Genomic DNA, 13,371 nt, shown 5'->3' on the forward strand with positions numbered 1-13,371 from the left:
ATCATCACTGAAAATTTAGTTTTTAAGCCCCTAGAGCAGTGCACATATTAATGTTAGCTAATTAGTTTTGTAACGGACTTTGCAGGCTATGTTGAAAGAGAGAGGAGGAGAGAATTAATGTTCAAATCCTTCTCAACAGGCATTTCCACACTTCAAAACTATAACAAACCACAAAGCAAAGCTGCTGGGAAGTTGCCTCATACTGAAATGACAGAAGATATTTAATTCAGGCCTGATTAAGATAAGCAAGTTATTCATCATAATCATGCCCAGTAGGAGGGCATAGAAATCCTGACCTTTAATAAGAAGAATGAGATCATTTTTAAAAGACCAGAAGATTCTAGTCCATGCAGACTAAAATATACACCAATACCTGATAATAACACAACAGCACAATGAAGCTTTGACTGAGTGGAGCTCTTCTGAAATAATTACACAATCTCTCCCTGATTTTTCCAAATAACTAAATTAGATACCTGTGATGGTAGCTGATATCTACCACCAGAAAGAGAGCTTGCAGTCTGAAACAAGAACAGCTTCAATACACCAGTAGTGGGCTTTTTTTAAAATAAGGTTGAACTCTCCTAGAGCTGGGCTTGATGAAATCATAAAATCATGGAGTGGCTTGGGTTGGAAGGGAAGCCCATGCAGTTCCACCCCGTGCCAAACAGAAGGTTTGACCCAGTGAGCTGGTATCCCAAGCATGATATTCCAGCTTCATCTAATTTGATACTCCAGCTTCATCTCTGCTCAAGCTCCACCAGCCCTTCTGTGGGATATAAAACCAACGGAATTCTCTAGCACCAACTCCCCTGAGGACTCTGTCCCAATAGCTCCTTGGCCTGTGGCTGCCAGCCCATGTGATGCTGTCCTGCACAGAGAGGGTGGGATCCAGCTGCTCAGCTGGAACTGGCCATCTGCAAGTCCCCCAAGAGGAGCTGCCCTGGGCACAGAAGTGACAGGAGCATGTTCAAACAAAACCAGAACATCAATTGCCCCCCCAAGCAGGAATCTCTTGTCAGCACTAATATTTTGGGATGTTTTTCCTCTTCAGGGCATCTCTTATTTCTGCTGCAATTTCCTTCAGCTGGTGACCAAAGCCACATGGATCACTGCAGAGCACACAGCGCCTGTATTTCGGAAAAAGCCTCCTGGCACCATGAGCTGGTTCCCATTGATGGATTTTAAATTTAGGGAGAGTGGAAAGTTACGATTATTTGATCTGACCTCCTGCCTAACACGAGTCACTGAATTGCACCATGTGATTGACCTAGAAAAGGTCCTTCCAAAAGCACTCATTCTGAGAGCCATGTTTCTAAAAATAGAAATTATTGGCATTGCCACTCTCACCATTAAAACCCCAGTTGCAGACATTGGGTGTAACAGACTGGTTTGGTTTGAAAAGGATCTAAAGCTCATCTAGCTCCAATCCCCTGCCATGGGCAGGGACATACTGTTTAAACTTTTGGCTCATCCTTTAGAAGATCCTCATCCCATTATGAATCTTCTATGATTCTATATAAACCTTCTATCAAACATTAAAAATTCTCTACAAATCCATTTTCCATATGATTCCTCTCCACAGCCATTGATTTGCATCACCAAACCTCAGTATGTTTTTCCTTGGACAAAATGAGGAATTTGTGATGCTTTGAACTCTTGCTTATCTTCCAGGTAACAAATTAACCTTGCAGAGTTGTTCTCCACCATCTGCAACACCCAAAACATTGCTGAGAGTAGTGTGGACAAGTACACCAATAACAGGTTACACCTAATAGTAACACTGAGCTCTTATTTTACTACTCATAAATGCAGGAAATGAAATTTGTATTCAGCTTGTAAAACACCACAGCCACCATCACTTCAGTCTATTGTCCTGGGAACAGCTATTCTGGGAAGTAAACCCAGCTTCAGTGCATAAAAAAAAGACACCCAGGTTCATGTTTCCCACTGTAATGAGAGAAATTATCGTGCTTACCATGTGACTCAACCTCCTCAGTCACCTGCTGGCTGTGATTTCTCACTCCTCCAATTCTTGTTTTCCCTACAAACCACCCCAAACACAAGCTTAATATTTTCTTTTTGTTGACAGACACCAATCAGTGCTGTCAGTGCTATGGAACAAGATCGATGTGGCAAATGACTGCTGGGAGCTTGGAGAATGCACCAGTAAACCCTCCAAAGCACCTGGGACTGCCCAAATCTAGAGAAATTTGTTGCCAGACCTTTTAATATTTCTGCATAAGTTTGATACCAAATCCTTTGGAGCATATCCTGGTCCAAAACACCACTGAAGACTCTAAACAACGACGAAGATACCAAATTAGAGTTAATTGAAAATATTACAAATCTAAAGCTTTTTCCTTGACCAAGGATGCCCTTAATCACATTCTAAGAGAGAAGACCTAAGGGATGAATGAAATACTAAGGGATGAGAGCAGGAAGGGGAAGAAAAGGAAGGCAGGGCAATAAATAACACACAGCACACATCCCTTGCAACATCTTTGCTGTAAAAAACACAGGGATCTGCTTGCCTACGTGGCATTCTGTGTGCATGGATGCTACAGCAGAGGATGCCAGTGGAAATTGAAGCACAACTAAGTTTTGAATACACTTGGGAGGGAAAAAGGTTTCAGCAATGAGACAGAGAAGGATAATTCCTGCAGTAAATCAATACACAAACCCCCTCCTGAATAACTGGGTGACTTGCAGAGTACAAATATTCAGTATTATGTAGCCTTGGCAAGAAAGGAGGCAAAATACAGATCATTTTGTTAAGGGAATGTTTTAAAATGGAGCTCTAGACACCCAAATTAAATTATCTCTGTAGGTGCTTGCTATTGATACTCCCCCCACATTCCACAGAGGCACAGGGAGTGATCCAGCTGACCCTCCCCACCCTGGGTCAGCCACACTCCCTTTGCTGGGAGGGAGCTATTCCTTGCTCCCAGTGAAGGAAACAAAGAAGACTGAGAGTGAAGAGGACTTGGATGCAGAAACAGAACAACAGGACAGAAAATTCCTGACAGCAGATGAGCATATTGAAATTCTAACATTGTGCTCATACTTTGTGCATTATTCTCTATTACCACTGTGATTCCTTTAACATGTCATTTTCTACAGACAAGACAGAGAGGTTTCCTATCCCTATTTCCTAATGTCATTCACCACATTCTAAGCCTCCTATAAAAGCTGCCTTTTTATTTCTATTTTCCCTTTTTTAAGATGTCTGAAGATACTCAAACAGAGGGCTCAGTGACAGGGGAATAAACACACAGTTTACAGTTCCATCTCCTGAATGCCTGATATGACACAAATCACCCCCATTTTTACTGCAGGTCAAGTTTTACTCTTTGCAAGGCCTGAACTTCAGCTCAGTGTTCCAAACTCATTTTCCTACAAGCCCACATTGGCTATGTCTGCCCACCCCACAGACCTGGAGGCTGAGAAGCACTGACACGCCTGCAAGCAGCTGGGCAGAGAGGTTCAGCTGAAATACAGAAAAGGAAAGTCAGGAGAATCTTATGTGTTCTACAAGATCCTGATGGAGACTTTGGATTTGTAGCATGCTGCCTTCTCCATAAGGAGCAAAGCAAACTTGGTTTCAACCAAATGATGCTGCTGTGTTCCATTCCCCAGCCACACCAAGCACAGCTGTCTGCCTTCTCCCAGCACATTTCCCAAACAACCCTGGCTGTGTAATTTTGACCACTAAACCTGTCAGCACTCCTTTCCTGCCCTGCACATTTCTCAGAATAAGCCTCAGCCATCAGCTTTTCACTCAGCACTGCCATGAGGATTTGGGCACTTGCAGTGCTCCTTCTGGAAGCAGAAGGGATGGACAGCTGGGAATTAATTCCCTGCACATTGCATCCTATCTTACTGACCTCTGGGCTAACATCAGAGAACAAGCACAGAGTTGCTACACACGTGGGAAGTTACTACACAGTCACTACAGACATGAGAAATGGTTGACTGTAACTTGACTACTGCTAACAAGACAGCCCAAACCAGAGCAAGATCTTCCTTCAGGGCTGCAGCATTTTGGAGAATCATGGAACACTTTGGGCTGGAAGGGAGCTTGAAGATCTTCTAATTTCAACCCCTGCCACGGGCAGGGACACCTTCCCCTATCCCAGGGTGCTCCAAGCCCCGTCCAGCCTGGCCTGAGACACTGCCAGGGATGGGGCATTGATCATTATTTAAAACTACTAAAGAGACCTTTGCTTGGGTTTATCGAGAATCAGTAAAAAAACCTCCACCTTCAAGCTATAAAATCATCTTAGATAACAAATTATTGCGTGGACTTTTGCTTCTGGAGAAATTGTATTAATATATGTAATTATGGCACAACAAAGATTTTAAACTGTTTGCTCAAGATTTACAAGTATTTTTAACAGAAAAGGAATGGAACAGCAGAGATCCATTAATTACAAGATAAAGTCACTAGATAAAAAGAGAGAGCAAGATAAATAGCAGCAAAAGACAGGAATGTGCCTGGGAAACACCACCCCGATGAACTGCCTGTCAAACAGCCACACATGTAGATTGAATTCAGACTGAAACATGCCAATATGTTGCCAGTACTCCAGGGCTGGTTTTTTTTTCCTTAAAACATGTATCAGACTGTAACTTAATTTATAGAGACACGTCTCACTTAGGCCACCACTCAAATACTTTAACTCCAAAGCACAGTATTAACTTCTTGGTCTCTATTCCTTATACATTTCTAGATAACATTTAACCCCGGGAGCCACAGGGGATGTTATGCTGACTCCAGCTTAGTTTCTTGCCAAGAAAGCAAGCAGGAAAAAAACAGTTGCCCTAGTAAAAATTAATCTACCTTCAGAGAATACAAAAAACCTCAAAGACTTCCATTATTTCCAAGATTAAGGGTTATCTGTTTGAAAAGCAATGATTATATTCTGCAGTGAGTTCACCAGTAAAAGCAGAAACATCTGAAGCAGAAAGAGAAAGAAGAGGAGAAGAGTTATCAGACATCATCCTGCTTTATTACCAGAGAGGAGCTCCTCATACGGAATAAATTCATATGATTCACACCACTGCACTGCAAAGTACAACCAGCTACAGATCTCTGAAGATATGCAGGAAACAGGGACTTGCAAAGAATTCCAACACCGTAAAAATTAATCCCCCAAATCCTCTTGATCAACTCCTACATGGGAACAAACCACTCTTGAACACAGCAGTGACACAGGTGGGTCTGCAGCTGCCAAGAGCTTCAGCCCAGCAGGACAGCTGGGAGGAAAACCTAGAGGAATGGGCAGATCCCACCTGAAAATCCCAAAGCAGGGGAGAAACATGCCCCATTCCTTAGGGAACCTGGCCTCAGGTGATGACAAAGAGATAACTGTATACAGAAAGCGCACATGGACTCGCTCGAATGATGGCTGCCTTCTCTCATTTTGCATAGAAATAAACAGACTAACACAAGACAAAGCTCCTAAACATAACTCCAGGTGCAGCCCAGGCCAAGCTGTGATAGCTGCACGTTCCATGCTCCTAGCACACCAAACAAACCTGATGGGTGTGTGGGCAGCTGCTTGTGGCACCCAGAACTGCCCTACAAACACAACTGGTGCACGTGGGCATTGGTGCTGAGAAATGGGGACTGAGGACACGTCCTCTGTGCCACCTCACCTGAGTCACCCTGAGTGCTCTGGGTGCAACAGGAGAGCAGGCTCCACTGAGAGAGAAGCAAGAAAGGAAGGGTAGTGAACAAAAATAAATCGGGGATAAACAAGGAGGAACCAGATTTTGGGGGTGTAAAGCACTAAGTTATTTACATGATGCAAACACAAAGGATGTGAAGCTCATTTGGACCATGGGTAGGTGAAGAGGAAAAAACTTTGGCTCTAAAATTCACATTTTTAAGGAGTAAGGTCCTGGGCGGCTTCCCCATCTTTTTCTTATGCCCCTAATGTTCCAGGGGGAAAAAAACCAACCACCCAAAATATCTGAATAAGATTTAATTTTAAAATGGGGATTTACCTTCCTTTTTTAATGTATTACACAAGAGCTAATGTTTCTATTTTTTATTTCCTATTTTGAAACAGATATAAAGAATCTCCTAGTTTATGTGGTTTGGTACTTATGCTGTCTAGAAACAGAAGTTCTCGGAATTCAGGATATTCACCCCTATTTTTTTGGTGCTTCACAGAAACTGCAGCATCAGGATACTAATATAACATAATTTGTCACTGAAACTGTAATCAAAAATACGCTAATGGCCTAAATAGCAGCATTAACTGAATTAGCTTAGCCTTCAATTTAAGGTTAATGTGATGCATATGTGAATAAATATGCATCTAGGGAGAACAACTATTAAGAAGTCATTTAGGGAACAATACTTTATCCCTCTCACCTCTCTCCGTCGTGATGCCCAGCAACTTTGTTTGATCTTCCAAACCACAGCTGCCACCAGGAGCAATGACAGGAAACAACTGGAAAGGAAAAAAAATTAGAAAATAATATTTTATTGCTCTTGCTCATAACGCACTGGCAGCTGAAAAACTCTAGGAAATGCAAAGTTAAGTGAAAAGTTTGTACATTAGAAATACACCAAAGAAAGATAATCAAGCACAGTTCAGTGCTTCTGATACCCAGTGAGGAATGACACACTTATTTTCATTATTTATATTGTTCTTTCAAAGTTCCTTATCTGACTTCCATAAATGACAGTAAGGCTGAAAGATTTAATCAGATTTAAAAAGCCACTATTGCCTATCTCTGGTGGTATTTTAAGTGAGAGGATAACCCCCAAGAAGAAAAGCCTTGAGAGAAGTAGAGAAAATTGATTATTATTTCCTTTCCAAATTACAAAAATAAGATACAGTGTAGAGCAGGCAGGCTGCTGCAGAGCTACAGGCATTTCTGGATTTCCCCAAATCTGTACTGGTTTTCTTCATCAAAAGAGGAGGGGAAAAGGATGAATGAATATATCAATTTCTGGTGAAAATGCAGGGAAGCAGATATAATAAAAAAGAGTAGTAGGAATAATAATAATCATTATTATAATAATTACAATAATAACCGACTGTATTGACAGATATGATTTTATCACACTGAATACCTAATGAACAACTTCAAGACACACAAGCTAAGATTAAAATCTGAGCCCCAGAGGAAGCCTCCTTCCTCAAGGACAGCACTGATGGGTGACAGAAAACATCTCCAAAGCCTCCCCAACTTCCAGCATGTATTGAAAGACAGGTTACAGGAAAGTCTCCACGGAAGGAAGATTTTTTAATCAGAGCAGGTGACTCACGTGCCTAGCTGCAGCATTCCCAGTGACCATGGGCTCTGGATGCTCCCACAGGGCTTTCTCTCCAAGAGAGAACCTGCCCAGGGCTGCAGGGAGGCACGCAGGACTGCACCCTGCCAGGAGGGGACAGGGCCAGGACTCTGCGCCAGGGAACAGACAGGAGGAGAGCAACGGCCTCAGCGGAGCCTCAGCATGGGCAGGCGGGAAATTCCTTCATGGGAAGGGGGGTCAGGCCTTGGGACTGCCCAGGGCAGGGCTGGAGTCCCCATCCCTGGGGGAATTTTACAGCCCTGTGGATGTGGCCCTTGGGGACATGGGGCAGCGGGGGCAGGGCTTGAACTTGCTGATCTCAGAGGGCTTTTCCAACCTAAATGATTCTGCGATGCTATGACTTGGAAATGCCTATAATTTAACACCAGGACAGACAGCAGGAACCATTCCCTGAGAAATGCAAAAGGTGAGGAGACAGTTCTTGTTGCCATATCACCATCTACACACTTTGTGATATGAAACCTCCATGGATGGGGCACAGACACCCAAAGGCAGCCAGTCAGTGATGGGATTGCATTTTTCAGGCTTAGATATGCACAGAAATATGCTTCACTGTCATACAGCATATAATATTTAAAAATATGCACTTGTTTGACTTGCATGGCCCTGGCACAGTGCCCAGAGCAGCTGGGGCTGCCCCTGGATCCCTGGCAGTGCCCAAGGCCAGGCTGGACACTGGGGCTGGAGCACCTGGACAGTGCTGGGTGTCCCTGCCCACAGGACTGGATGGGCTTTAAGGTCCCTTCCAACACAAAGCATTCCATGATTTTATGATTTCAGATGCAGTTTATGTGCAACATGAGCTGCTGCCAGGGCTCATCAGTGTTCACCTCCTCAGTACACCTTTATTTGGAGAAACAAGATGGAAATCCAAAGGGCAGAGGAAAATGCCAGCAGTGCCAAAAATGCCATTCATCTCAAGCAGCCCTGTTAAGTTACCCATTTCAGAGGAGTTTCTCAGGAGGTCAGGCATACAGATGAACTCGCACTGTGCCACCCTCAGCCACAAAGTCAGTGAGGTCTCCACCTTTACACAACAACACACTCCAGTCTCGTGTATCCATCAGACAGCTCCAGAAATACAGCAAATGGAAGACACGCATCAAAGCATGCTGAACTGCTGTAAGGATGGCCCCTTTTTAGGAAAAAAGTGACCTCAGCAATGAAAACTGTTGGACCTCTTATTTTGGGTCAATTTTATAGAATCACAGAACCTATGTTGGAAAAGACCTCTAAGATCATCAAGTCCAACCATTATTAACTCAGCACTGCCAAGGCCACCACTAAACCATGTCCCCACATGCCACATTTTTGTGGCACCGTAAATATGTGTCCCTACATATTATTTACTCCTTTGGAGAAGAAAGCTAGAGCGGAGAACTAAGAGGATCATCTTTACTACTAAATCCCCTTTCCAAAATGCAACACTGCATAAGTCTGCACGTTCCAGAGCCCTTCACTGGTTTCTCTTTCCTGCCCATTTCTGGCACCACAGCCAAGACTTTCTTCAGAAAATACAGAGAGGAATTAACAATTAAAGACTAATAAAAACTTCTCCTAAAACACTCACCACAGTACCCTTGTATTTCAAAGGAACAGCACCATACATCTTTGTATTGTCACAAGGAGGCAGCAAATACCCACAAAAGCTATAAAATCACTAAGGAAATATATTTTCCCCCTTGAACTAACATCCCTTGGAAGCCCTTGGGGAGAAATAAAAGGCAGAGCCCACTGCAGTCCTCACTGCTGGAAGAGCCCCAGGGGTTGAGCAAAGTCAATATCTATTGTTGCATTTACTCAGCCTAAACCGTCCTGAAATAAGTTAAAAGACCTGATGTGAGCATCAGTAGCTTTGAAGAAGGGTTTTTCCAACTTTCTCTGGAAAGCAACTCTCTAGGTATGGAAGCAGCAGAAAGAAGCAGCTGCATGCAGAGAGAGAGGTGCTGGGAAATGATTTGGAGTGAGAGCTGAGGCTGGCACAGTCCTGGGTAGAGCTGTGCTCTGCCCTGCTCTCTCAACAGCTTCACACACATCTCTGCCATGAATGTCCACCCGCTTACAAATGACTTTCAAAATCAACATTTACTGCAGGATTTGCTTTGTCCTCTCCTTCTCTTTTTTTCTCCAAAAATAACAGCCTACCAAGAGCATCCTTCATCCCAGAAATCCCTCTTCACCCAAGTCTCCTCTCTGCAGCTTCCCCCATCTCAAATGGCTCCAGGCAGAGCTCAGAGCCCCTGGCAGGGCCTGCAGGGGCTCCAGGAGAACTGCAGAGGGGCTGGGGACAAGGCCTGCAGGGACAGGAGCCAGGAAATGGCTCCCACTGGGAAAGGGGAGATTGGGCTGGGATCTTGGCAAGGAATTCCTGCCTGGGCTGGAATTCCCAGATTTGCTGGGGCTGCCCCTGGATCCCTGGCAGTGCCCAAGGCCAGGCTGGACACTGGGGCTGGAGCACCTGGGACAGTGGGAGGTGTCCCTGCCATGGTACAGGGTGCAACAAGGGGATCTTTAAGTTTCCTTCCAACCCAAACTATTCTGTATTTCTGTCAACTGTTGGATTTCCATTTTCCCATAGCCTGTGACACGTCCAGTTTGAGACCAGTTAAATTTTTCCAACAGAGAAGAAAGAAACCAGCAAACTCAGGTGTGGAACCAGAGTGGAAGGAAAAAGAACCATGAAGAGCCACCTAACACCCTGGGAAGTTTCATCCCAGGGAAATTTGAACATGACTCCATTTCAACCAGGTTCTACCAAGCAGAGCTTCCAATGGCTCACACAGTTATAAAAAATTCTGCTTACACAGTATAAATATTGCAATGCAGGGAGGAGATACATTTAAATTTTATGGAGAATAGTCTATTTGGCAAATAGCTTTAATAATTCATTCTTAACTATTAATTAGATTATTTAAGTCCAATAAATGAGCAATGTGGTTATAAATAATCTCTCCTCAGCTGGCCTCAACACACACACGGAACCTCAGCTGATCAGCCTTCAGGCTACACAGGGTATTCCCACAGTGACACAAAAACCTGAACTTAAACACACTGTCTGGTTTTATTCTGGACTTTAATCTCCTTTTCCACAGAGAGAATATTCTCTCCACGCCTGGTATCCTTAAAGCTTTTCAAACAAGTACACTTTCATTTTTAGATGTCTGGAAAACTCCATCAGCACTTTACTGTGATGCATTCTCAGGAGGAGAGAAGAAAATCCATCTGGTGTATTAGGGCCCAATTATTAAACCTTCGTGAAATGTTTATCCACATCAGAATTGCTTGTAAAAAATGGCAGCTTTAAACACCAAAATGTACAGCAGCCCCACTGCTAATGTGCTTTAACATATACAGGTCACTTAATAATTTCAGAAAGCACTGCCATGATTACTAGAAACACAGCCCAAGTTATTTTGATGAATTAGAAGCTATTTAAGTGCTATTTACCAGTACATTTTAATATGCTAGAGAGCTACAGGACACATTTTAAAGTACTGGATGCATTAATCCTTGAAATAATTGGAACAAGTGTATAACATGCACGTGGTTGGTGCCAAACAGCTGCCTGCAGCGCACCAAGCTAGATTCCTGACCTCATCCTTCTGCTGAAGATGGCACAAGGCTCAAGAAGCCACAGCTCACCCTGGTCATGGCAGAGGAGGGCAGTGGAGGCAGGGAAGGGCTGGAGTACAGGAGCACGGGTTAAACCCAGGTGGAAATGAAGCAGTGCAAAGCCACTCAGCCCCCTTCCTTCTCCCCCACCCTGGAGGTGTGGGGAGGAAAATCAGATGTAAAATTTGTAGGCTGAGAGAAGAACAGTTTAATAAAGGAAAACAAAATAAAATACACTAAATAGCTAATAATAACAATGATATTTAAAAGAGAAATGAAAGAAACCAACCAAACAGCTGATGCGCAATAAAACTGCCCAGCACCTGCTGACCCAGATCAGAGCCCTGCAGGTAACTCCCCCAGTTTACACACTGGGCATGATGCTCTGAGCTGTGGAATATCCATCTGACCAGCTGGGCTCATCTGCCCCAGCTATGATCCCTCCCAGTTTGAGTAACTCCTCACTGGCAGAGCAAGAGAAAAAAAAAACAAAACAAACTTCTGAGAAACACAACTTAGCAAAACCCAAATAGCAACACCCATCAGTGTATTATCAACATTACTCTAACTGAACCCAAAACACAGCACTAGAACAGCTCCTGAGAAGAAATTAACTCTATCCCAGCCAAAACCAGGACAGCAAGTCTGATGAGAAGCAGCTGAGGGAGCCGGGCAGGGGCTGCAGAGTCCCTGAGGGAGCCGGGCAGGGGCTGCAGAGTCCCTGAGGGAGCCGGGCAGGGGCTGCAGAGTCCCTGAGGGAGCCGGGCAGGGGCTGCAGAGTCCCTGAGGGAGCCGGGCAGGGGCTGCAGAGTCCCTGAGGGAGCCGGGCAGGGGCTGCAGAGTCCCTGAGGGAGCCGGGCAGGGGCTGCAGAGTCCCTGAGGGAGCCGGGCAGGGGCTCAGCCTGGAGCAGAGGAGGCTCAGGGGGCCCTTGTGGCTCTGCACAGCTCCTGCCAGGAGGGCACAGCCGGGGGGATTTGGGATCTTATCCCAGGGAACAGGGACAGGAGCAGAGGGAACGGCCTCAGGGGAGCTCAGGGTGGGCACTGGGGACATTCCTCATGGAAAGGGCAGGGCTGGTGTCCCCATCCCTGCAGGGATTTCACAGCCCTTTGGATGTGGCACTTGGGGACATGGGGCAGTGCTGGCAGTGCTGGGGGAGTGCTTGAACTCACTGATCTCAGAGGGCTGTTCCAACCCCAATGATCTTATGATTCTATTCTATGATTATGGAGGATGAAGTAAAGAGTGCTGAGAACATGAAAAGAAGGAAGCTATGGACGCTGAACTGTTAATCTTCTTCATTTTGTTAGAAATAATGTGAAGATATTCCCAAGTTCTTCCTTTTTCTAAGGAAAAAAAAAACAAACAAGGGATTCAGCCTGTATTTTAAGCATCTATTTAATAAGGCCATTTGTGCTGCAGTAAAAAATTATTTAATAAGCAACAAGAGTAAATAAAATATCTGCAGCATAACTACAGATTTGAATTACTGCAGGAGGCCATTCCCACTTAATGAAAACACTGGGAAAACACATATATTTAGGGAAAACAATATACCACACATAAAACCATCTGCCTGAGTCTTGTACTCAGCAAACAGTTCTCCTGCTCAAGTTTTTCTGAGGAATGAGTCCAATTATTTGTATCAAACTAAAACTACACCATTTCCATTTGATATTCAGACCCTAATGGGGCACATGAGGTTTGATGTGCCACCACAAAAACACTAAACTGGCAGCTTTTGTCCCATTTGTGCAACAACACCCATTTCTCTAACAATCATAGTAAGGCTTCAGTGGGACATGTAGGATCATGGAATCACACACTGCTTTGGGCTGGGAGGGACCTCATATCCAGCTTCAACCACCCTGCATGGGCAGCAACACCTCCCCCTAGACAGCAGCAGACACTGGACTCCTTTAGAAAGGGGTTTCAAGGACAGATAATGAAGACAAGACAAACAGCAGGCAAGAAACAAAATGAGCTGTGCATGTGAGAAGCAGCAGAGAAGTGCAGTAGAAGACACCTGAGGTATTTGGTACATCCATGTAGTAAAGCTTAGGATGAGATCACAGAATGGAATCATGGAATGGTTTGGTTTGGAGAGACCTTAAAAGGCCCTCTAGTCCAACCCCCCTGCCATGAGCAGGAACATCTTCAGCCAGGTCAGATGGCTCAGAGCCCTGTCCAGCCTGGAGTGGAATGTTTCAGTGATGGGGTACCCACCCCTCCTCTGGGAAGCCTACTCCAGTGTCTCACCACCCTCAGCACAAAAGATTTCTTCCCTGATTAAGTCTTAATAGACCCTCTTTCAATTTAAAGTCGTCATCCTTTGTTACATCACTACAGGTCCCACTGAAATGTCCATCCCCATCTTCCTTTGAGCTCCTTTTAAGGATGTAGAGATCCCAATAAGGTCTCT

The 13,371-nt window shown here is 44.5% G+C and overlaps 1 protein-coding gene across 1 annotated transcript in view; it reads right to left on the reverse strand.

Annotated features, from left to right (window-relative positions):
* ATRN (attractin) overlaps positions 1-13,371 on the reverse strand; it is a 150,827-nt gene that overhangs the window by 27,018 nt on the left and 110,438 nt on the right. Inside the window, exon 26 of the mRNA XM_066548861.1 lies at positions 6,386-6,464. Within this exon, the coding sequence (XP_066404958.1) occupies positions 6,386-6,464 (79 nt within the window). The remainder of the gene's footprint in view (positions 1-6,385; positions 6,465-13,371) is intronic.

Source organism: Molothrus aeneus, chromosome 4 (assembly GCF_037042795.1).
Source record: "Molothrus aeneus isolate 106 chromosome 4, BPBGC_Maene_1.0, whole genome shotgun sequence".
Lineage (NCBI taxonomy): Eukaryota > Metazoa > Chordata > Aves > Passeriformes > Icteridae > Molothrus > Molothrus aeneus.